The 26,285-nt window shown below is 42.8% G+C and overlaps 1 protein-coding gene across 1 annotated transcript; it reads right to left on the bottom strand.

Annotated features, from left to right (window-relative positions):
• Window positions 1-12,182: 12,182 nt before the first annotated feature.
• On the bottom strand, window positions 12,183-14,778 carry LOC115665723 (uncharacterized). Its single transcript, XM_030587565.2, has one exon. The coding sequence runs from the start codon at window positions 14,321-14,323 to the stop codon at window positions 12,386-12,388; it is 1,938 nt and encodes a 645-aa protein (XP_030443425.1). The 5' UTR covers window positions 14,324-14,778; the 3' UTR covers window positions 12,183-12,385.
• Window positions 14,779-26,285: the final 11,507 nt, after the last annotated feature.

Below are 26,285 nucleotides of genomic sequence, written 5' to 3'. Positions count from 1 at the left end.
CTCTCTGAGGGACCTAATTGCAAAGAATTCCTGACCAATTATCAAAGACATGAGCCAAATTTGAAGAAAACAACTCAAATCCAATCGATTAAACTCAATTGAACTCATTATCAACATTTTTATTGAGTTAATTTGTTCCAATTTCATCGTGGATAATGTCAATTTCATCCCAATTGATTTACCTCACACAAATTGGGGATTTTCAATCAATCAATGCAATTTTTCAATTCTTGTTCTCAATAGACAAAATTGATTTTAATTAAACACAATTGACTTGAAAAGCACTCAATTGAATCAATTGAATGGATTTAAAACACTCTATTGTGCTTAAATTGGCTTTCACATAATGGTTCGAATTAAATCCCCAAAGGAAATTGGGACTTAATTGTCAAATTGAAGCTCAATCTATCAAATTAACCACTAGATTAGAATGGTTCAAGTTGAATTGCATCGATTGGACCAAGGTAAATTGATTTTGCAAGTCTTTGGTTAGCGAATTGATCAAATTGACTTGAATTTGCATGAATTTGTCAAAATTTATGTTGGATTTGAGTTGCACATAAGAAAATGGACTCATCTGCGATTTAATTACGCAACTCATGCAAAAACGACCAGCACCTCTAATTAGGGCTCAAATTAGGGGTTTTTACCCATGACTTGGAATTATGATATTGGCTTGAAAATTGGATATGAAATGAGCTCTAGATCAAATGTCGTGAAGGAAACTATCATACAAATGACTAGAAACAAAATAATTTTTTTTTTGGCCGATTTTGAACCAAAATCCACGAATTAAGGAAAAGTTGGTTTTAAACTGATTTTTGTAAAATTGTTGATGCCAAAGTGAAATTAAGGTAAAAAGGAGTCAATTTAGGGGTTTTGAATTTTTTTCAATTTTTGACAAAGTGTTAACCAAAAGTTAACATTTTAGTAATTAGTTACTAAAATATCAATTAATGGGTCAAAATTTGATTTTTTTTTTCAAAAAATGACAATGCAAAAGTGAAATTGACACTATTTTGAGACTTTTCATGCAAAAAATCAAATTTTGACTAGGGTTGACTTTTTGTCAAAGTTTATTAAAAAGTCAACTAAAAAGTCAATTTTTTTTGCTTTTTGAGATTAAGATGTAAATAAAAAAGGAATTGCAGGGCTAATGCAAGAAAAAGCGTTAAATGACTCTTTTTGACTGAGAAACGGGTTTTGTCGCGATTAGAAGCCTTAATATCAAGTTTTTACCTTTATGACGTATCGGTTAAAAATCAGGTGTCAAAAAGCCTTGAACCCAACAATGAGATGAGTGATCAACACTCCTTTTGCTTCACTCATTCTCCCGTGAAATCTAACAGCTAGACATTTGAAGGTATAATCTCTCCATCTTTATTCTTGAGTTTTTTAAAGAACTTATAAGGGACGAGGTTCAAAGTAGACCCTCTATTGACCAAAACTTTAAACACAGATCTGCCATTAATTTTGACCAGTACATTTAGAGCTTTGAGGTGTCTGGAGTTATAAGCTGACAGCTTTTCAAATTCCATCACTTCCTCATCAGTGAACTGGAACTCAGCCCGTTCCTCCTCATTTATGAGCACATCCTCATCTTCTGCCGTTCTCACTGACTTTATTTTAAATTCCAAAGGGAGCTTAGCTTGGACCATACATGAACTTGCTGGCGATACTGATCTTGAAAGGACTGCAAGCCTCGGGTCAGATTTTTATATATTTGAAGAATCCGATTTTTTGCCTCTTTGCTAGTTTGATTTGGTTCTTTAGGTTTCTTTTCCAAACCCAATTCCTGGATCGAAATTTCTTTGGTATATTAAGTTGCCATAAGGGTTGGGCTTACTTGCCTAATATTGACTCGATTGACTTGTTCCTGTAGTTTGCACATCTTTTTTTTTTTTTGCATTCTTCTTTCCGAGTCCTAGACATGTTGTTCCCTGGTCTTTGTACTTCTCCAGCTTCGATCCATTGGCCCTATGCGCGAATCGTAAGGTACCTTTAGCGTCTGTTGGTGAGTGGGCGTGAATGAACCAGTATCTTCAGGAGGTAGCCCATCGAACTCTTCTCCTCATCCGGTAGGAACAACATTTCAAGGATATGGCGATTGTGACATCCTAAATTTGACGTCGCTTAATTACGCATCTTTGGACGTTAATCTTCGATGAAGTGGACACGAGCCAAGCATTGGAAGCCCAACGAAGGCCAGCGCCCAAGTCGAGCCCAATGGACTTGTTCGGCTTTGTTAGGCGCTAATCAAGAGGGCAAAATCCTCCTTGCCCACATTTGACCTTGATTGATTTTTGGAAGATTGCACATTAGGGTGCCTTGTGCATGGTTGGTGTTCGATGTTTATTGACCTATAGTTTGGCTTATAATGCAACTTCTAAAAGCTTTGTTTGGGGAAAGACCAAAATTTGGTTTTGTTTGATAGGGTTTGGGCGCCACTTTGGGGGAGAGGGGGGAAGAGATCAACTTGGTTGGTTTCTAGTTTGGTTCCTTTGGTTAGTCCCTAACTAGATACTTGAGCCTACTTTGTTAGTCATGATTACCTAAGGGTGAGACTTGTTGGGGAAGCTTACGAGATGGCTTCTTGTCTAAGAAGTTGCTTGGTTGTGAGCAAATTAAGAAGTTAGGCTAGGTTTGGTGGTTGAGTCATTAATGCACTTGCATTATTGGCTTCTTGCAAGAACCCTTAGGAAGGAACCTCTCTCATTCACTCTCATTTTCACTCTCTCAATCCCTATTAGTTCTCTCTTTCTCTCTCTCATACACTATTTCTCATGCCCTCCCTTCTCACCGCCGTCCACCACCGCGCCGTGCCGTCCTTGCCACCGTGCCGCCACGGTTTGCCACCGTCGTGCTGTGCCGTGCCGTTCACAACTGTCCGCGCCGCGCCGTACTGTACCGCCGCACCGTCCGCCCGTCGCCACCGTAGCCGTGCTGCCACGCCGAGCCATCCTCACCGTTGCCACGCCGTCCTTGCCATCAAGCCGCTCACCGCCGTCGTGCCACCGTGACACCATTGCCGTTTGTTCGCCATCGCTGTTCGTCCGTCTTCATCCGTAGTCCAACCGCTTTCGTAAGTAATTCTTCTAATCCGTGGATAGGGTGTTATTCTACGCGTTTCGGACCTAGGTTGAGTATTGTTTGAGCTCGTTCTACCATGACATTGCTTGTGTCGTAGGTAGATCATCTATACCTTGAATCGGACTTGGATCTTTATAGAAGGATTAAGTTTCAAGTTTATGTTCCGTGATTGTTAAGGTTGATTGTTGCTTGTTCTAGGAGGACGAAGCCCGTGTAGAAATTTTGTATGGTTTGCTCATGACATGTTTCTGCTAGTTTTATTCTCGTTCTTGATTGCGGTGTGAACTTATATGTTTCCTTGATGCACGTATATGTTATGGGGATCAAGGTAAAGTGTATGTGCTTATGTAATTATTTCGTGCATTTTTATGTGTGCGGGGTTTTAGATGTTCTAACTATGTGAGCATTAAACACTCTTGCATTGGCCTAAGTGAAAGACAGTAATTGGCTTGAGTGCTTGATATGCTTGCGTGATCACATAAATGGTTCCGTATCCGTATGATTGCGGAGGACGATGCCCGATGGATTTCGGATACTCGATGGATTTCGGTTGCCGTTCGCGGATAGATTTCGGAACGATGCTCTTAAGTGAATGCTATTTTTGGGGCGGGACAATGCCCGATTATGCCAAAAGACCACAGACGCGAATGTCGGTCGTGGCCGTGGGCGGTCGTAATAATCGGAATGCGTGTGGATGCATTATGCAAGAATATGTGATATGAATTGTCTTGATTATTTTGTGTAATTACCGCATGTCAATTGGAAGCGAGGCTTCACGTGTGATTATTCGTGTGAATTTTACGTGCGACGGGAGGTAAGAATTCACGTGTGATTAGTTGATTGTGTTTTTGGCATGCCGAGAAGATGAGGTTATCTTTCATGTAATTAGATAAGGCAAAGCAAATGGTTTGCTATCGGTTTGCCATCGACTTGTTAAGTCCTATGTTTGGTGTGTTTTCGAGGCGAGGTATCCTCCTATACGAGGCTTAGATGATTTACTTATTGAGTTTTACTCATTTGTTGTTGTTCACTTTCTTTCAAGTTCATAGGTATGGATAGCTGCTTCGTCCGTTTTGGGTACCCCGTTACTAAGGATGTGGACGTTACCGAAGTTGTGATAGCGGGAAGTGATCTAACCTATAATAAGTCTACCACTACAGTATGGGTTGATGAGGGCCTAGAACACTTGGTTCTTCATCATTTTGTGGCCTAGTTCTTATGGTTCGATGGGGATCTCTTCAGTTCTCTTCGTGGGTTCGACGAACTCCCGGGTAACCTTGGTGGAGTCCCAATGGACCCTTTGGTGGGGAATCCTCCCGATGGCATCGTGAGCGACCCCGAGTCCGACCCGGACTATGTTCCCGAGCCCGAGCTATAGAGAATCAGTCTCCCGTGGTGGAAACACTTTTTGGAAGCCACCCTCGTAGATAAAGGAGCTAGGTCTAACCCCAACCCCTTTTGATTGAATCGAAAAAAGGCTCGTAATAGAGGGTTTGTATTTAGCTAACATCCGATTGTTAACGATGCATACATATATATATATATATATATATATATATATATATATATATCAAGTGTGCTTTTGTATATGTGTTTTCCATGCTATCCCCTTTATGTTGTTGGTTGAGAGATATTGAATTCCCTTCCGCATGTGATTAATTAAAAGATAAAATGGATAGGTCGGCTACGCCTCCTAGGACGTCGCTATCCAATGACCTCGCGGTGTTGTGTGCCTGAGGCTAGGGCAGATCGGGTACGGGGCGCGACAACGATGGTGACTTATGATTGACATAGTAATTGAACTTGCCACTAGATTTACCCAACATGTCAATAGTAGGATCTCCTTCCTCGTACCTTTGCTTGAACGATTTCTTCCTCACAGACTGCCTCCTAAGGAAGGTAATCCAGTCAAATACCCTAGGACTACTTGGTCAACCAACTGTATCAGGTTCACTTGATCAATAATTATTCCTGGTGTTCTGAGTAGGGAATTTTGCTTGTGGTGCCTTCCCTTTGGAGGAGGATTGTAACTTTGATCGATTTTTCAATTCCATGGGGCACAAAGGTTTGGTTGTTGTGGCTTTTCCCCTTTTTCTTGATCAATACCATCCCAGTCATGAGAGGGAATGGGCTGACATCTATCTCCATTGGAGCTTTTCCTTTTTTATCAGCAAATTTGATCTTATCTTTTCAAATGGCCTCCTGTACATTCTTCCTAAAAAATATGCAATCGGCAGTGTTATGGTTCCAAGAATGGTGCCATGTCACGGCCCGTACTCCACGAAGCGCAACATCCCGTCACGGTCGATTAAGGTGCAATGCTCCCAGGAAGCGTCGCCGACCCAAACCCCAAACAGAAATCAAGCACAAGCGGAAGTACGTATATATATATACACCCTGACAATAAAATACATGAGGCCAAGGTAGCACAACCAGCAAACAACACCTCTGAAAGTATGTATACTAGTATTACCAAAGAAAACTTTTTACACAATTCATTTATACAACAGCAGAGGAAACACACAGTCAGTAGCCACTCAGTCAAAAGGGGTCAGTGTAAAACACTTTGGCTCCTCAGCTTCGTCGACCATGGCTACAGGTCCGTCCCCACAAGGGTGCACACTAGATGACCGATGGATGAACTGCGGTATACCAAAAAGAGGCGTTCTCCTCGGCATCCTACGGCTGGGGGTCTGAAAAGTTTCGGTTTACACAACCGTGAGACGAATCTCAATGAGTTCAATCCCTAAACCTAGGCTAGGCTAGCATGCAATCTCCTGATCGGAAACAAATATTTAAATCACAATACAACAATAATCAAACCATTCTCTGACCCTGCAGGTTAGACAGATCAACATATAATAGTCACGGCACGTACGTGGCACACATTATCACACGTACGCCAATCACATGCTCATGCACCGAGTCTCACACACTCGCATGCCAGTCCATGCATGTTCATGCCTGCAAATGTCATCGACATGTCACGCGCATTTCCCCGGCCCACTGGCCCACACTGGCAATCGCCCAATTTATTATTTATTACGACGACTCGAGTCAACAACATTCACGGCCCGGTGCGTCTAGCCTGCTTCAAAGTGCATGAGGCGCAGCAACCGATCTGGCCCAGTGTCTCTAGCCTGCTTCAAAGTGCATGAGGCGCAACACTGATCTCCTTACGAACCAGATCCTGCTTCAAAGTGCATGAGGATGGTCGTCTTCCGGACATACCGAGCATCGTCCTGCTTCAAAGTGCATGAGGACGGTATCGACCCGAAGGTCATGACCCAAAGGTCCTTAGGTGATCCCACAACTCATTATTATCTGAACCCAGCGTATGACCCTTCGGGGTATTTTAGGTGATCACACACTCATGGCAGGCACGCATTCTCGCACAATTCCACCACATGCCTCACTCTAGGCATACATAATGCGTGTCCATGTTATGCGATGCAATGCACCATGAGCACCAATGAAATTCAGTCACTCAATATCACAACACGTGCTCAATTGGCCCAATTAATACCGTGTGGCCCAACGTGCGATTCACAGTTCAATAATTAATTTCAAACCCATCATTGGCCAATCGCACACCACATAATTCAGCCACACGACATACGACATGGTAGTACGAAATCAATCACAATTAAGCACAAATCATGTACAACCAGTCAACCCGGACATACCCGGTAATTTTCCAACGGGCTCCTAAATTGGTCATTTAATCCAATTAATCTCCCCAAATAATTCTCATTAATCCACTAAATTTTCTCGATAATAATTTCTACCAATCAGTCCTCAATCCAGTCTGGAATACACACTGATACTACCTAAGCCAGTCCAAAATGCACCGATAATACCTAAACCAGTCTAGAAAAATGCACTATCAGTCCTAATCAGGGTTTAGGAATTTTACTCACTTAATTCAAGGTCACGACGACGGGGAACGGCGGCCGATCATTGGTGAACAGTGAAACCGGCGGCGAAATTCCCGACGATGGCGTGAACAGTGACCCCTTACGGGGACGGGATGAACAGTAACTTCCGTACGGACTGCTGCAGTAACTTCGTACGGACACTGTATGGACAGGTACGACTGGCGTCGCGGCGGCGAGGCTGGACAGCTGGGTGGTGACGGAACAGCGATCCGAGCTCCGGTGAAGCTCCGGCGAGGCTCGGACGCGGCGGCGGTGCTTTACCGAGAGAGAAAAAGAGAGAAAAAGAGAGGGAAAGGGAGAGAGAAAGGGCTGGACAGAGGCGAGGCTCGGGCTGGGGGGCTGTGGTGGTCGAGGCGGGGCACGGCGGTCGGCGGCGGCGCTCCGGTGGCCGGCGGCGAGCTCCGGCGAGACAAAACCAAGAGGGAAAATAGAGAAAAAGAGAGGAAAAATGGGAGAGAAGTTGCTGTTGGGGGCTGGTTCTGTCGAGAATGAGGGGAGGAGAGAGAGAAAAGATGGTCAGCTGGTCAAATAAAGCAGCCCAAAGTGCCACGTGTCGCCGATCCGGCGGTTTGGACCAAAATGCCCCTAATCTAACGGTTCTAAACAAATCCTATCCAATAATTGAGGGGCAAAAAGGTCTTTAGCCCCAATAATGCAGCTGATAAGCACTCTTAAATATCCCAAATAATTTCCCAAAAATTCGGACCCGAACATAGCCCAGGGGCAAAATGGTCATTTTTCCGGTCTCGGGGTGAAATTCCAATTTTTGCACATATGTGTTCCATATGTACGTGGCCAACATAATATGGCGTCAGAATCTCGAAATTCACTTTCTAAGCCCTCGAAAATCGACTGCGAAGTTCCGGGAATAAAATAATATTATTTTTCCAATTTTTGTCGAAATTCCAATTTTTGTCCAAAACGACTCCTGGTATGCGTGGCCACCCAAAAATGGCGTCGGCCTCGAAAAATAACCTCATTTGGTCTCGAAAAGCAACGCTGGCGTCTCGAGGGGCAAAATCGTAATTTTTTCACCCCCGAACCGAAATTCAAATTTTCAACTGTATTAACTCAAAATATGCGTGGCCAGCACAATATGACGTCAGATTTCCAAGAATAGTCTCTTAAGCCATCGAAATTCGACATCGAAATCCGGGCCCAATTTCGTGATCAAAACTCGCTCAATTTCCAATTTCAAGGTCTCTCACTAACGGGTGGCTGTCTAGAGGTTACGCGTATCGACCTAGGGTTATCCGAGTCATGACGGTCCTGATCATTGAGAGAATGAGAAATTATCACAAGTTCCAGAGGTCACGATCGTCCGATTTAAGCTCAGGACTGGTTGACCACGTGTACTCTCGATCGTGCAGAATCACCTGCGATCCGATTGTACATCGCTGGCCTTGGCCAAACCAAGTCCGTTACCTTTCCTAATATCGATCCACATTGGTTCATAATATTCTCTCATCATTTCTCGTGATCGGTGTCCGCTTCGCGATCGGGTCCTTGATCCACATACCGCTTTCTAATTAGCCATACCCTATTGGTTAGTATCCCGAGAGTGATCAGCTCTGGGCGAGACTTACTAAAATGAAATGCGAAATATTGTTAATTTTATTGATCCCGGAATTACATCGAAATTCAGGCTGTTACATGCCATTTGCAGTATTTCTTGTCTATCGACTCGTCATTGCTTGGTCTGGTTTGGCCTTCAGTTAATTTCATCAATCTTGTTCACTTCGAATGAGTACTATTGAGTGTCTTTCGCCTTAACCATGATGTTCTCCTTCAGCTTTTCTTTGGTTCCCGCTGGCCTTAATGCTTGACAGACGTATGGCTTGTCAACCACTATTTGGGCTATAACTATCATGGCATATTCTCCTTGGTCCAAAACATCCTCGGGTTTGTACCTTTCTACAAAGTCATATCATGTTTACTTGGCTTCTTTCTCTTTCAACAAATTTTCGTGTCTAATTGCCCTTGTTTCTAGTTAGAAGAGGTCGTTGTATGGTTGTTCTTCCATTCTTTCTCTTAAGGCAAAACTTGAGGCCACCAAAAGCTACTTTGGCAAAAGCCGTTTCTGGCAGTGACAAGAGATACCGATTTCTTTCCTTTTTTAATCGGGATATGAACTAGTCTATTATTAATCTGCTGTTTCATGGCCGCCACCAAGTCCACAATAGAAACATAGGGAATGGATCTTTGGAATTGGCTATGAAATAATCTTTGCATCTACTCCCAAGAGTGAACCTAATTAGCGGGTAATGCTGTATACCAAGTGAAGGTAGTTTTGGATAATGACAATGGAAACAATCTCAACTTCCAACAATTGCCATACGTCGCATCACCACATTGTGCAGTAAATCGCTAACGTGCTCAAGAGTTAACTGCTCGTCCTCACCAGAAAAGAGAGTGAACTCAGGTATCTTGGAGCCGCTCAGATAAGATAATGTATCCATCCAGTTTGCATATGGCTTTCTGTATACAGGTCTGGCATACCCTAAATCACACCAATGCTGTCGCATCACTTGTTTGAACATTATTTGTGAATTTTGCTACTTTTGTCCAAGAGACACTGCAATAAGCACCACAGTGGGTTGTGTTCGAGGAAAAGGTTATGGTGGTGGTTGCGGTAAACATTGTGGTAATGGTTGTGATATGTGTTGTGGAACAACTTGCCCCCTAGGCAAGGTCAGTGGTCTGCCTTGGTTGTCGACAGCAGCTTTAGGCCTATATGGGATAGGCACTAGATTAGGTTGAGGTATTATGTCGATCGGTCTTACATTATCAACCAGAGGTGCTAGGCCAACCGGCTACACATTTTATGCGTTTGGCAATTGCATGTTTTGCTTGGGGCAATGACATGTTTTGCTAAGGTAATGGTAGGTTTGATCGAGCATTTTGATTCACCACATTGCCACCATTGCTACCTCCCGAATTAACTTGAGTAGGATTAGGCAAATTGCCTTTATTGGTCAGGATTGGCCCACAGGTTTGGGTCGTACCAACAATTTTAGCTCTTTGGAAAATTTTGAGTGGTGGTGGAGGGGATATGATCTGCCCTACAGTACTAAAAGTAATTTGAGCAGTAGAGGATGAAGGAACATACCCAAAAGGTGCAGGATTAGCAGGATTAGTTAGCACTTGAGCTGAATTGCTCGATATTTGTTGTCCATTCATGAGTTCATGGAAGGTATAAACGATCACCGGTTTGATAACATCGCCGATGTGCTTCATCATGTAATTAGTCAATTCATTATTGTGTTCGTTTAGGATCCTCCTCATGGTAGCCATCCTAACACGACTTGTCTCCAACCATCTTCTCTGTTTGTTGGTGAGTTGCCTTGGGACGTTGACATCTCCACTTTGGACTTGGTCTACCACTAGTGGTGCAGTAGACGATTTAGCGCGTCCTACCCTCTCTTTAGTAGGTGGTGGTGACGAATTGTTTCCACTAACATTGTCAAAATCTAGCTAATTCCTCGTGTGTACCATTGTATCTTCTAAAATTAGCTACACTGGTCCCATTAGGCGTGCCAAAAAGATGTTTCATCGGAATTTCTTCCATGACGAAATATCTTTCATCGAAATCGTTTTTCGATTTTTATTAGAGGAGACGAGTTTTGCGCCAACTCCGGATAGAAAAGATACTGGCAAACAAGGAAATCAACAGCTTTACTTGGAACCAAACTATACAAACGCATACCGTGTTGGAATTTAATCAACGACAAGGCTTGGAAAGTGCAACTATTACAAGCAAACCAAACATAAATAAATTTTGCCGGAATTTAATCGACAACAAAGCCTGAGGACGCTAAGATAAAGATATATGCCGGAATTTAATCGACAATGGGAATCTGAAAACTACAGCTAATAAACACGATGGAATTTAATCAATGACGTTAGTCTCGAAAATAAAAAAAGCACAGTGTAAGAAAGTAAAGATATTGATAGATAGTAAAATATTTGATTTTTGCATGGAGCCCGGGGGGGTCTCTAGTAGATTCGCCAGTGGTATTTATAATGATGGTGTGATAACTGCTCTCCAGCAGTTTCCAATGACTGCATTCTTCTTGAACAGTTTCTATTGGCTGCCTCTATTCTCCTCCATTTCCGAAAGACTTATGTCCATACTTTCACGATCTCTTGATCTTGTTCTCGAGCAATTTTTCCTTTAAAAATGCGTGTCAACTGCCCCATGATCATGTTTTTTAGTGGCTGTTCCTTTGTTCTTTCATTCCGAAAATCTTGTGCCCCCATTCTCACGATCCCATAATCTTGTTCTCGAATGGTGGTTGTTCTCTCAAAGCATTCGTGTCAGTTGCTTCACAATCTCAATTGCCCAGTATGGTGTTCTTGAGCTTGCAATCATACTCCGATACTCCTCATGTAAATGCTTGTTAGCTGCTCCCATTTTAATTGCTTCGTCCTCTGGTGGCCTGGAGCTTTGAATTGTATCTCAACACTTCATATGTATTCAGCGAATTGTACACTATCCTTCGCTTATCGGCACACTTGTTTGATAACTATTAATCATTTGTCATCGTATATCAACAACTCATTGGTGGTATCGATCAACATGTGCCGCTGAAGTGTGTCAACAGCGATTGCTAATATCGTTGTGGTCGTCAACAATGTGTCGCATGTATGACAATGTCCATACATTAGTCACATGATCGCTCTTGTCCATGCATTAGTCACGTGCTCGTACATGTCGAGGATTTGATTATTTTTTGGTGTAAACACCTGGTGACTCCAAGTTTGCACTGCCTGGTCAAATGTAGAGCCTATGCTTGTTTATATGACCTTGCGTTTGCAAATTTCCACTCCTAAGCAAATCTCACTCGTATGACTGTAGAACCGGCATGGTTTAGTTGTAAGTTTCTGCAACACTTACGTAAGCTTGTCAAATACTCTGGATTCAGTAATCACTGAAAGATGTTTTCCAACATTATGAACGTGGTCTGAGTACTACCAAAAAACCAAAACTCTGCTCCCCAAAATCACCTGCCCAGTGTCTACTATGTCGGACCGTTGACAAGTTAAAAACCAAACCACAATCCTAGTCAATAATGGTTTCAAAAATTTAAACTACTTTCCAAGCAATGAGGGGCAAGGGAGTGTAAAGAGAACAAGCCTTTTGAATATATAGGATCTACATCCAATATATATGTCACTATGCTTCATTGACAAGTCTCTTAGCTGAATGTGATTACAGTGATTTTACTGAGAAAGCACCTCTTTACCCAGAAGGAAAAATGAGAGAGAACACACACACACATACAACAATTGGGTGCAGAGCATGATCAATACTAGGATCATGACTCCCTTTGCGACGTTTATTTGGTTCCTTTGGTCTACTTGGGAGTGTAGGAGTACTTATCAGTCTCGTGCATCAACAGTAGCCAAACATGAGTTATAATCTCTCCACCTTGCCGCAACATTTTCATATGATGGTAAACTTGACAATTATACGCAGCGTAGCACAACATCTCCACCCAAATGCTGCTTATGATCTGCCACTTGTTGTTTTTGCCCTTCAGTTTCGCAGCCAATTCCCGCACGTCTGACAGCACGTGCCACTTCCTGGTGATTATGGTTCTCTTCTGATCCAGGGTGGGTTCGCACAGAGTCTCTGTTGACGACAGTGTCCCCAATGCCTCATTGCGGTCTCTGTACCTAAGAAATGGCTTCAATATGGTGCAAGCATGCTCCAATGTGATGTCGGTAGTCATTAGGGACAACGTGTAGGGTCGCAGTGCTAGAAGGTATATCATGTAATTGGACAGCAGTTCGCTTCCTTTACAGTTCGGAGAATCATCACGCTCTGAAAGGAGGCAGATGTTCGTTGCCATGTGCCAAATGATGATGCTTTTGTCAAATGTTTTCAAGATGTTTCTTCTCAACACTTCAAGATCCTGCTTCCACTCCACATTGACGCTGAGTTCGTGAGCTTTAAGCGTCCACTCGCCACGTTCTGTAAAGGGCTTTTTTTTTCTGATCACATCAAACTTTCCAATATTTTCCACCAGCAATTCCTTGAGAGAGCTAGGGATTTTCAGACGAGAGTGAATCCAATAACTTCTCCAGGTCACCTCTTTAATGCCCAAGTGTTTGAGGATTCTTCCACTGGACCATAGCCACTCCTTGTACAGGCGATGATCCGACAAGTCGAGTTGCCCAACTGAGTTTGACCACGTTTTTCGCTTCATATACCTTTTAGCTAAGAAATTCAATAGCCTTTTCAACACGGGGCAGTTTCCTTGGTAATGGCTCATCGCCACAATGGTCCATGCCGAGAAGGATTGCAGAACAATTTGGTAACCTTCTAGGGCGGTGACTCCTATCAACAAGGTGTAAGTGTAGGTGATGTGCATGTCTATCAAGAAGGCACTCTTGAAAATAACAGCAAATCGACACAAGGCTGAGACTAGACAGAGAAAGCTAGTTAAGCGGCAGATAAGACCGACTCGTTTATTGAGAACCGGTTGCTTGGTGTAAAGTGTGTCGTACATGAATCCAAGTTCGACCTCAGCTGTGATGAAGGCTAAATCACGATCTACATCTAACTGAGATTTAGATAGCGATTTTGGGTGGTAGAGCCAGCTTACAATGTAGGGCTTCAAGCAATCGAATCGATAGTATGCCTTCAAGATGATCTTTTGCTCAATCGACCATCTGGACCTGTCGAGCTTGTATAAGAACTTGCCAACAGTTTCCTCGTCGAAGATATCCTTGGCTGATATGATCGACCTCTTCCAGTACACGGACATGAGGGCCCAAACTGTCACTGCTGACCGCATGATTCCGGCAGCAAACAAGAAGAAGTACAAAAATGGGACGGGGGACGAGCTGTCCCAGCAGCGAATCAGGATGCAGAAGACGAAAACGGCCCTGACGAACAGATTCAGCACCTGCCGGACACTAAGCCGGTCGTCCTCAACCGAGTATGCGGTTATGGAGTCGGGGTTCCCAAGCTGCATCAAGAGCAACGGTGCCAACAACCCCTTGAGCTCAGTAATGTAGTCTGGTCGATGAGGATTGTCGATCTGGATAACGGTGAGCTTGCCAAGGGCGATGGTCGCAAAGTAAGAAGAGAGCAAGTAGGCGGTGAGGATGACGTATTTGAGGATGGTCGAGGCCTTGTACCTCCGGCAGCTGCCGAAGATGGTGAGGGTGATCTGGCAAGCGAGGCTCATGGTGACCAGCCAATGGATGCCCCATGCTTCCCATAAATCTTTCGACGCAGGCCATTGTGTACTGACTATGGATGATATCAGATTGAACGATTTCATGGGGGAGGTGATGTCTTCTGCTGTTCTCCCCGAGAAACAATAACGCAAACAAAATTAACAACGATGAGAATGGATAAACTGCCTTGGACTTATTCTGAAGAATTAAACAAAAATCTCTAAACTTGTTGCATTCATTCAATATGGTCAGTAAAATTTTCGGATCCTAACACTGCTCTAATTCTTCCATTCCAGTGAATGAGATTAATTACGTCTTGCTGTCCTGCATGAGTGAAACCCACTTAAAAAGGAGAAAGAGAAGTTTCAGAACTCTATAAGCATTGCTAGGTGCTAGTTTTGCTAAAACAGATCAACGAAATTGATATATTCAATGAGATGGCTGATTGCAGAAGGATATCTAAAGAAGCTACTCATATTTAAACACCCAACTACTGATTACCGCATTGCTTAATGGACCGATTATGTAAAGCAGTTTAGTACACCAAGAGTTTCCCAAACATCAAATATGAGATCATCGACACACACACATTTTTTACTTTGCCGAACCAATCATCGACACACCGCTAAAACAGAATAAATGTTCACAGAGACAAATGAAACTAATGACAAGATCATAAATTTTCTGGAAAAAGTAAAGGAAGTACAAAGTGGTTTGTCAAGAAACGGAAACCTTACTATGCTGGGTCACTCCCGAGAAGCTGACCAATCAGGTTCTTGCTAATAATAGAAATGGCACCGAGTGTCTGTGTTCCTAACACTCGTGGGGAAGCTTAGTTAAATTCAATTCTGAAGAGAAAAAAAGAGGGATTATAAAAAGACAAAGAAAGCAGAGAATTGATTACTTGCTTGTAACTTTAATCCGTGGTTCTTTTTAACTTTACATTATTCGTTGGATCAATTCTCGAGGGGTGTAACAACGTGCTTCTTGCACTCAATTGTGAACTCTGCTGAGAGTATGCAAGGAATTAACTCTTACACTTTCTGAGATAAAAGTCACCGCAAGCTTAAACTACTGTAATTTATGTAATCTAATCCCCAAACTTCGAATTTGTTAATAAAGTTTCTTAACTTCCCATAAAAGTCACCCCCACGATGATGGATCTTGCTAATAATAGAAATGGCACTGTGTGTCTGTGTTCCTAACACTTGTGGGGAAGCTTAGTTAAATTCAATTCTGAAGAGAAAAAAAGAGGGATTATAAAAAGACAAAGAAAGCAGAGAAACCCACCCATCGATGGCCGCGTTGGTTTGCGCTCAGTTCCTTTCACGAGAGGTCCTGGGTTCAAACTCGCCCATCGGTGATTTAAGTGGAGGGTCGTGGCGGTGGGATGCTGCGCTAGCCTCCCTCGAGGACTAGTCGGGCATCACCGCTGGTTTGAGCCCTAGCTCGCCGGCCGCGCGGACACCTCGATTATAAAAAAAAAAAAAAAGAAAGCAGAGAATTGATTACTTGCTTGTAACTTTAATCTGTGATTCTTTTTAACTTTACATTATTCGTTGGATCAATTCTCGAGGGGGGTAACAACCTTCTTCTTGCACTCAATTGTTAACTCTGCTGAGAGTATGTTCTGAGATAAAAGTCACTGCAAGCTTAAACTATTGCAATTTATGGAATCTACTCCCTAAACTTCGAATTTGTTAATAAAGTCTCTTAACTTCCCATAAAAGTCACCCCACGATGATGGAATTTTTTCTCTTTTCAATTTTTTTTTTAATGAGGCTTAGAAATTTATCTAACATTACTTGAAAGGAAAGGGATGCTCCGGACTACAAAAGCTCACTGTGTTGAAGAAAGGATGCTCCGGGCTACGAAAGCTCACCGTGCTGAAGGGGAGACGCTCTGGACTGCAGATGCTCGCTATGCATAAGAATTTTCCGAGAGTGCATTTGCACACCTAACGGAAGAAGGATACGTATCATGTGAGAATGGAACTCAATGCGTAGGGGCTTCAAAGAGCATTTCTAGTAGTCATGGCCACGGCTCGGAACCGGCGGTTCCAGTTCGTGGCCATGTATGAACCGGAACCAGTCGGTTCCGGGCCGGTTCCGGTCCGGTTTCGGTTCCGGGCCGGTTCCGGTTCATAATTTAAAATTTTAAAAATAAATTATGAAATAAAAAAAATGAATTATGAAATTATGAAATTATGAATTATTCAATATAAATTGTAATCAAAATGTAAATTGTAATCAAATTTGGGGACAAAAAGAGAGAAAGAGGGGGTTTGAACTTAATAAATTATCATTAAACGCCTTATAATTTGTTACAATGATCTATAAAAAAAAAAAGGAGCACAATATATATGCCCTAAAATGACCCCAAAACCTAAGCCTATCCGAACCCCCGCATTCCATGCGCAGGGGTCACATGTCGTCGGATTATACTTCGATTTCCCTAAGCTCACGTGGACGTGCTCGGTATGAGAAATAAGGGTCCCCGAAATATTTGCCAACTCCAACAGTTCTTTTACCCTCAGTCGTCGCTACCTGTTTCGGTAGCGGTAGCGGTACCGGTGGTATCTCCGTCGTTAAAGAATTCGAATTCATTATTCCGATCTATCTCTTGTTGTCGGTATTGAGCCTTCGTCCAATCATCGACACAAACTTGAGCCTCCACTGATTCTGGAGCTAATCTTGAACGATGTTCGTCCAAAATATTACCTCCGGCACTGAATGCTTGTTCGATCGCAACTGTAGAACAAGGGTTGCAAAAATTTGTTTTGCAATAAGAGAAAGGATTGGGTATTGGATTGCGTGGCTCTTCCACCAATCCAAAATTAAAAAACCTGTACTACCTTCGGATTCAGTAAACTCAAAGGAAACGGCTAGATAAATCTCTAATTCAGAAATATTTCCTATTACTCCCTTTTGTTTTTTTTGTCTATGTAATAAAAGTTGGTACCCTCTACTAATTTTACCTGTACTCTCACTTTGTGTCTCGGTAGATTGAGAAGATCCAATATGACCTAAATTATATTTTGTAACAGCCCGAATTTCGACGTAATTCCGGGATCAATAAAATTGACAATATTTCGCATTTCATTTTAGTAAGTCTCGCCCAGAGCTGATCACTCTCGGGATACTAACCAATGGGGTATGGCTAACTAGGAAACGGTACGTGGACCAGGGACTCGACAGTGAACGGGACACCGATCTCGAGATACGATGAGTGAATATTTTGGGCCAACGTGGGCCGATCTTAGGAAAGGTGATGGATTTGGTTTGGCCAAGGCCAACGATGTACAATCGGATTGCAGGTGACTCTGCAAGACCGAAAGTGCACGTGGCCAACCAGTCCTGAACCTGAACTGAACGATCGTGATCTTTGGACCTAATGATAATTTCTCATTCTCTCAATGATTGGGACCGTCGTAATTCGAATAACCCTAGGTCGATACGCGTATGTCCTAAACAGTCGCCCGTTAGCCAGAGACCCTGAAATTAAAACTCGAGCGAGTTTTGATCACGAAATTGAGCCCGGATTTCGATGTCGATTTTTGAAGGCTTAAGAGACTATTTTGGGAATTTGACGTCATATTACACTGGCCACACACGTTTAGAGTTAGTACGAGTAAAAAGTGGAATTTCGGTCCGGGGGTGAAAAATTACGGTTTTGCCCCTGTGGGCACCGAGGCTGGATTCGGAGGCCGTTTGAGGTTATTTTTCGCAGCCAAGGTTATTTTGGGATGGCCACGCACATTTAGAGTGGTTTTGGTCAAAAATTGGAATTTCGACAAAAATTGGAAAAATAATATTATTTTATTCCCGAAACTTTGCAATCAGTTTTCGAGGACTTAAAAAGTGAATTTCGCGATTCCGACGCCATATTATGTTGGCCACACACATATGGAACGCGTATGTGCGAAAATTGGAATTTTGACCCGGGACCGAAAAATTACCAAAATGCCCTTGGACCCATTTTTGGTAATTCCGAATTTTGAATTTAATTAGGGGACTAACCAAGGTGAGTTAAGGCTAAACCAGGTCTGGTCAGCTTGGGTTAAGGATCAATGACCATTTTATCCATAAATTATTAGATTAGATTGAATCCTAACCCTTGGATCAAGGGCAAAATTGTCCAATAGCCCTAGATCTTGACACTTGGATTCCACCAAGTCAGTGTTGACTCAGTTTGACCAGACCATATATCTCTCTCTCTCTCTCGTGAAGCTCATTCCAGCCATTTCCCCCGAAAACTTCTTCCTTTTCCTCTGTTTTCTGTTCTGCCGTGACCCATTCTGTCCATACTGGTACTGTTCACGCCGGAACAGTACCAGCCGGAGCTGCCCCCGCCGAGCCAGCACCACCAGCAGCCACTCCCGCCTCTGTCCAGCCCTTTCTCTCTCCCTTTCCCTCTCTGTCTCTCTTTTTCTCTCTTTTTCTCATTTTCCGTTCTGTCAACAGTACCGCCGGAGCTCCGATCGCCGTTCCGTCGACACCCGGCCGTTCAGCATGTCCGTACGTCGCCGCCCAGCCCTGTCTGTACAGTGTCCGTACATAGTGTTCATCGTGTCCCCGTACGGATCACTGTTCACGCCGAACCGTACGCCCGCCGTGCCGTCACCGCCACTTCGCCGGCCACCATTTTCCGCCCTTCCGTACAAGTCCTTATCGAGTGAACACTACGCTATGAACAGTACCTCCGTGAACAGTGTGCGTGAACAGTACCGCGTGAACAGTACGCGCGCCCGGGAATTCCGCCGCCGGTTTCACTGTTCATCAGTGATCAGCCGCCGTTCCCCGTCGCCGTGGTCCAGAAATTAAGTGAGTAAAATTCCTAAACCCGGATTAGGACTGTTAGTGCGTTTTTCTGGACTGGTTTAGGTATTATCGGTACAATTTGGACTGGCGTAGATAGTATCAGTGTGTATTTCAGACTGGGTTGAGGACGGATTGGTAGAAATTATCATTTGGAAATTTAGTGGATTAATGAGAATTATTTGGGGAGAATTGGATTGAATGACCAATTTAGGAGCCCGTTGGAAAATTACCGGGTATGTCCGGATTGACTGATTGTACGTCAATTGTGCTTAATTGTGATTGATTTCGTACTGCTATGTCGTATGTGGTGTGGCTGATTTTATGGAGTGCGATTGGCCATTGTTTGGTTTACAATGATTTACTGATTTGTGAATCGCACGTTAGGCCACACGGTATTAATTGGGCCAATGAAGCACGTGTTGTGACATTGGGTGTCTGAATTATAGTGGTGCTCGTGGTGCATTGTATTGCATAACATGGACACGCATTGCGTATGCCAAGAGTGAGGCATGTGATGAACTTGCGCGAGAATGCGTGTCTGCCATGAGCATGTGATCACCTAAAATACCCTGAAGCGTTATACGCTGGGTTCAGATAATAATGAGTTGTGTGATCACATAAGGACCTTTGGGTCATGACCTTCGGGTCGATACCGTCCTCATGCACTTTGAAGCAGGACGATGCCCGGTACGTCCGGAAGGCGACCATCCTCATGCACTTTGAAGCAGGCTCTGGTTCGCAAGGAGAACAGTGTTGCGCCTCATGCACTTTGAAGCAGGCTAGAGACACTGGGCCAGATCGGTTGCTGCGCCTCATGCACTTTGAAGCAGGCTAGAGACACTGGGCCAGATCGGTTGCTGCGCCTCATGCACTTTGAAGTAGGCTAGACGCACCGGGCCGTGAATGTTGTTGACTCGAGTCGTAATAAATAATAAATTGGGCGATTGCCAGTGTGCCAGTGTGGGCTAGTAGGCCGGGAAATACACGTGACATGTCGACGACATTTGCATGCATGAACATGCATGGACTGGCATGCGAGTGTGTGAGCCTCGGTGCATGAGCATGTGATTGGCGTACGTGTGATAATATGTGCCACGTACGTGCCGTGATTATTATATATTGAACTGCCTAACCTGCAGGGTCGGAGGATTATTTGATTGTTGTTGCACTATGGTTTCACATATTTATTTTCCGGTCAGGAGATTGCATGCTAGCCTAGCCTAGGTTTAGGGGTTGAACTCACTAAGATTCGTCTCACGGTTTGTAAACCGAAACATTTCAGACCCCCAGCCGTAGGATGCTGAGGAGAGCGCCTCTTTTTGGTATACCGCAATTCATCCAGCGGTCATCTAGTGTGCACCCTTGTAGGGATGGACTTGCAGCCATGGTCAAGAAAGCTGAGGAGCCCGAAGTGATATACGCTGACCCCTTTTTACTGAGTGGCTGCTGACTGTGTGTTTTCTCGGCCGTTGTATAAATGAATTTTGTAAAAAGTTTCCTATGGTAATACTAGTATACATATTTTCAGAGGTGTTGTTTACTTAATGTACTACCTTGGTCTCATGTGTTTTATTATCAGGGTGTATATATATATTTATATACGTGCTTCTGTATGTGTTTGATCTCTGATTGGGCGTTGGGTCGGCGATGCTTCCTGGGAGCATCGCACCAAAATCGACCGTGACGGGATGTTGCGTTCCAATGGGGTACGGGGCGTGACATATTTAGTATAAAAATTCATTATATAATTATATTACTATGTTTTTAACATCATTTAGTATGGTTGTAACATTTACCGTATCATAATGTAAACATTGATAATACATATGCAAATAATCACTTAAACCATCTAATTTGCAACACGGATAAAAAACACAAGCAACTAAATAAATAATGAGAATTTCGCTATAATAATGTAGCCACTTCATTTTCATTGTTACTATAGTATGTTGTAATTCAACATCATTTTCATATTCCTCAAAAACTCCGACAATATTAATACACTCTACTAAAAATAAATGCGTAGTAGAATAATAAACACCTGACAAAGTATAAGTTGCATCATTAAAAACCTTTAAAATATCTAAAAAATTTTTGCAAATACCCCACTCTTGTGGGTATAAATTAATCTGAGGTATATTATTAGAAATGAATGCACATAATAAATCTTTATATTCATAAGATTCACTAAGCAAGTGGAAAGTAGAATTCCAACAAGTTAGAACATCTCTTGAAAATCTTTTTGGCTTTTTGTCATTTTCTCTACAAAATCTACCCCATTCTTTCATTTTTTGGGAATGTTTCCATAAAAATTGAATCGCCGTTTTTATTGGTTCAAGAAAAATATCAAGAGTTTTCAAACCATCTTGTACACATAAATTTAAAACATGACAAGCACATCTAACGTGAAAAAACTTTCCGCCAAAAGCGGGTTTACAAATATTTTCTAAATCGGCAATTGAAGCGGTATTTGCCGCGGCATTATCAAAACCAATTGAAAAAATTTTGTTAAGCGAATAATATTCTTCTAAAATTTGCCTAATTATTCTATAAATATTATTTACCGTATGCTTACCATCGAAAACTCTAAATGCAATAACTCTTTTTTGAATACTCCAATCGTCATCTATCCAATGACATGTTATGCCCATGTAAGAATGAATTTGCTAATGATCACTCCAAATATCACTACCTATATACATGCATCCATTAAATTGCATAAAAAAGTTTTGTAAATCTTTTTTTTCATTTTTGTAAAGATCTTTAATTACTCGTTTAAGTGAATTTCTAGGAACACGTTTTGCTTGTGGAGCACATGCTTTTTGTACAAATTGATTAAAACCAAATCTTTCTCCAAAATTAAATGATAAATGCTCAACGGAAACAAATTTACCTAATTCTTCCTTATAAGTTTTTTCATTAAAACGAAATAAAGGGGAAGTGTTAGGATTGACGTACCCGACAATTTGTTGTTGCCTGATATCGATTCCCGCTTGGGTTGGATGTTTGCTCCTAAGATGTCGTTTGAATGTTCCATATCCTTGTCCATCTGTATATTTATATATTTTCCCATAATGTTTACAAATTATATCATACCTTTTTTGACCAATATCAAACCTTTCCATTTTCGTGAAGTGATTCCAAATGTCAGATGTAAGTTCCCGCTCCGCCTCCTTTGTTGTAGATATTTCGGCAGGAGGATGAAAACTTTTTTGCGTCGGGACGCGCTCCACATCGGGAAAAATGTTGATTTCATCATATTGAAAATCTGCATAATCACGAGGATCAAAAGAATGATGGGATTCCGTCATGATATTTTACCTTTGCCAGTCGGCACTCGACTTCCACTTGCTATTTTTCAAGTGGATTGAGAGAATTGAGTGGATTGATTGTGAGAATTAGGAGAGAATTGCGCGGATTGAGAAAATTGAGAGAATTTAGAGTATTAAGAAAATTTGAGAGAAGAGAATTTGAGAGAATTGAGAGTATTGAGAGAATTTGAGAGAATTTATAAGAAAAAAATGAGAAGAAAATTTAGAATTAAAAAAAAAAAAGCTAGATATCCGTTGCAATTTGCAACGGTTATCTTTTTATTTTATTTTTTTGCCCGTTGCCAAGTCAGCCTGCAAAGGCTCGCCCGAGAACGGGCAGCAAGCAGGCTGCGGACGTGCGAGCCCCGCTGCAGGTTTTTTTTTTATTTTATTATTATTTTTTGAACAGGAACCAGGCCCGTAGGCCACGGGCCGGTTCCGGTTCCGAACCGCGGGCCCGGTCAACAGGCCGGGCCCTGGTTTGACCGGGCAGGTTCCGGGCCGAAACCGGCCTGTGGCCATGACTAATTTCTAGTGATTGAGATCCAAACAATCGTCCGGAGTTTTTCAGGTTGGATGAAAGTGATGAGGAGTTCTTCATACAAAGCTATGATGACAATGATGCTTCAGAGTTCTTCCAGTCGAATGAAGCTAGGAGTAGTTCTTCGTGCGAAGCTTGAAATAATCCTTCGGAGTTCTTCCAATCGGATGGGATTAGGGAGGAGTTCTTCCTGCAGAGCTTGAAATAATTCTTCGGAGTTCTTTCGGTCGGATGGGGTTAAGAGGAGTTCTTCCTGCAGAACTGTAGAAGTGATCCTTCAGAGTTCTTCCAATCGAATGCAGCTAAGAGGAGCACTTCCCACGAAACTTGAAATAATCCTTTGGAGTTCTTCTAGTGATCAGTATCTTCTAGAGTTCTTCCTGTTGGATAAAGCTTTGAGAAGCTTCCTACGAAGCCGGTAAGACAGCCTTCGAAGTTCTTCCGGTTGGACAAACCTATGAGAAGTTCCTCCTACAAACTATTAATGCACTTGATTAATCCAGGAAAATCATACCAAGGAAACTAGTTTCGGAGAGGACCAATATTTCTGAAAAACATCACAATAAACTTGAGGAAAATACAATGTGCATTAACAAAAGTGTTTGCACCCAAAGCATCAGTAATCACGGTTGCCATGATTAATCATCATACATAGTTTGATTGTCTCACCTAAAAAGTCATCGTCTAGATGAACTAAATGGTTTGGAAGTTTACCATTGGTGCTGAATAGGCCGTCCAGTCAGAAAGGACTTCCTCATATATTCTTGCAAGGGCTTTTTATCTCATCCATTAATGTGAGATAAAAAACACTCAACTCACAAGGAGACATGCATTTGAGGAGTTGGATTCGCTTTAGAACGATACACTTTGACCAATCTGAGAGGTCTCTTACTGGGACTGTAATGTAGGTCCTGTCATGGGCTTACATCAAGGATAATCATTTGGAGGCCATGAAAGAAATATCAACAATCTTCAACTTCTTCGGGTTTACGAGTCAAGAAATATAAAGACGAGAAAATAATCTTGCTCCCACTTTCTCGAGTGAGAGTTTTCAGTTTAGAAACTCGAAAATTAACCTTAAAATTCCAATTTAAAGAGATATTTCAAGGGATCACTACAAAAAAATGAGGATTTAGCCACGAAAATTAGCCACGAAAAATTATTCGTGGCTAATTTGCTACGGAATTTGTGACGAAAACTAAATTCGCGGCTAATTAGCGACGAAAAATTTTCCGTAGCTAATTTGCGACAGAATTTGCGACGAAAAAAAATCGTGACTAATTTGCGACAGAATTTGCGACGAAAAATTTTCCGTGGCTAATTTGCGACGGAATTAGCAACGAAAAACAAATTCGTCGCTAATTAGCCACGGATTTAGCCACGAAAATAAAAATAGTCGCGAAAGTGAAGAGAGAGTTTATTTTCGTGGCTAAATCCGTGGCTAATTAGCCACGAATTTATTTCGTGGCTAATTAGCCACAGATTTGGCCGCGAATGTAAAGAAAGCAGGAAAAGTGAAGTGAAAGTTTATTTTCGTGGCTAAATCCGTGGCTAATTAGCCACGAATTTTGCCATGAATTTATTTCGTGGCTAATTAGCCACAGATTTAGCCACGAAAATAAAAATAGTGGCGAAACTGAAGAGAGAGTTTATTTTCGTGGCTAAATCCGTGGCAAATTAGCCACGAATTCTGCCACGAATTTATTTCGTGGCTAATTAGCCACAGATTTAGCCACGAAAATAAAAATAGTGGCGAAACTGAAGAGAGAGTTTATTTTCGTGGCTAAATCCGTGGCTAATTAGCCACGAATTTATTTCGTGGCTAATTAGCCATAGATTTAGCCACGAATGTAAAAAAAGTAGGAAAAGTGAAGTGAAAGTTTATTTTCGTGGCTAAATCCGTGGCTAATTAGCCACGAATGTTGCCACTAATTTGTTTCGTGGCTAATTAGCCACTAATTTAGCCACGAACGTAAAAAAGTAGGAAAAGTGAAGCGAAAGTTTATTTTCGTGGCTAAATCCGTGGCTAATTAGCCACGAATTGTGCCACGAATTTATTTCGTGGATAATTAGCTACAGATTTAGCCACGAATATAAAAAAAAAATCAGGAAAAGTGAAGTTAAAATTTATTTTCGTGGCTAAATCCGTGGCTAATTGTCTACGGATTTAGCCACGAATTTTATTCCGTGGCGAATTTTGCAACGAACACAGAAGTTCGTCGCTAAATTCTTTTGTCTGCCCGCCCTCACCCCGATTCTCTCTCTCTCTGTCGGATCCCCCTCGCTGTTCTCCCTCCCTCTCCCACACCCCCAAGCCTCTCAAGTCGCCCTGATCTACAAAATCCAACCTCTAATTTGCTTGCGTCTTCGGCGAATTTGATGCCTCATCGTCGTGAATTCGCAGGTCCGATCCCGAATCCGGCGCTGCTTCTTGCGGCCTCCGGCGATCGCCGCACGCGTCTAGGGTTTTCCTGACTCCAAACCTGATCGATTCGGCGGCGCTTCCGACGATGGATGGCAACAATAGTCCCCTCCCCCTTCTCCCTTTGTTCTCGCCTCTCGCCGGTGGTTTCCGCCCCCTCGGAGCTCGGAATCAGTGGTTTTCCGGTTCGTTATCTCGAGTTTCTTCTAGCGGTTCGCCTGAATTCGGCGAGGTGCGATCGAGATTCGCCATGGCTAGCTCCGGCGATGGAGAGAACGGCGAGAACCGCCGGACGCGACTGGACCGCGACGAGCCCGGCGATCTGTCGTCGATCGACGCGTCCTCGGTGGAGTCCGGGCCGAGCTCGAGGGTCTCGAGGGGGGCAGCCGAGGAGATTGGGATGGCGGAGAGGCTGACAGACGTCTTCATCGGGGGAGGCGACGGAGATCTCGTTGATGCAGCGGAGCGATCGGGAGGATAGGGTTCTGCAGTGGCTGCAGGTGCTCGATATGCAAGTGGTTGGGGCCTGCCGCGCGGATGAGAGATTGAAGCTGTTGTTGAAGTCGAGTGAGTTGAGCAGAGCGGCTGCGGATCAGTTGTTGGCTCACCTCAGTCAGGTACTTATTGTTTCGATCCGGATTAAGTGTCTATCTGGCTCGAAGCATTAGGGTTTTTTTGCTTATTTCATTGCCTGAGGATTGATTTCGAGATAATCGCGGCGTATGTAGCATGTATGGCTACGTTTTGGTGGCCTGTGAGGGGTAAACGCTTTACCGTGCTACTGATGATAGGGAGTCTCTTTTCAATTTTAATTTTCGTACGGATGGTTCAGAGTCCCTTATGAGATATTGCATGATTGGACCGTTATTGAGAAGGTTTGGGTAATTTGTTCAAGTTGTTGTTTGATTTTGGCTTATTGGATTTGCTTTTGTTTTTAATCATCGGCATTTCGAGCCTGCGAAGTTGGAATAC

The sequence above is a fragment of the Syzygium oleosum genome, unplaced genomic scaffold (genome assembly GCF_021117445.2).
Source record: "Syzygium oleosum isolate NSW1041296 unplaced genomic scaffold, Sole_v2.1 Sole_v2.04, whole genome shotgun sequence".
NCBI lineage: Eukaryota > Viridiplantae > Streptophyta > Magnoliopsida > Myrtales > Myrtaceae > Syzygium > Syzygium oleosum.
This window is presented reverse-complemented; position numbering and strand designations above follow the sequence as displayed.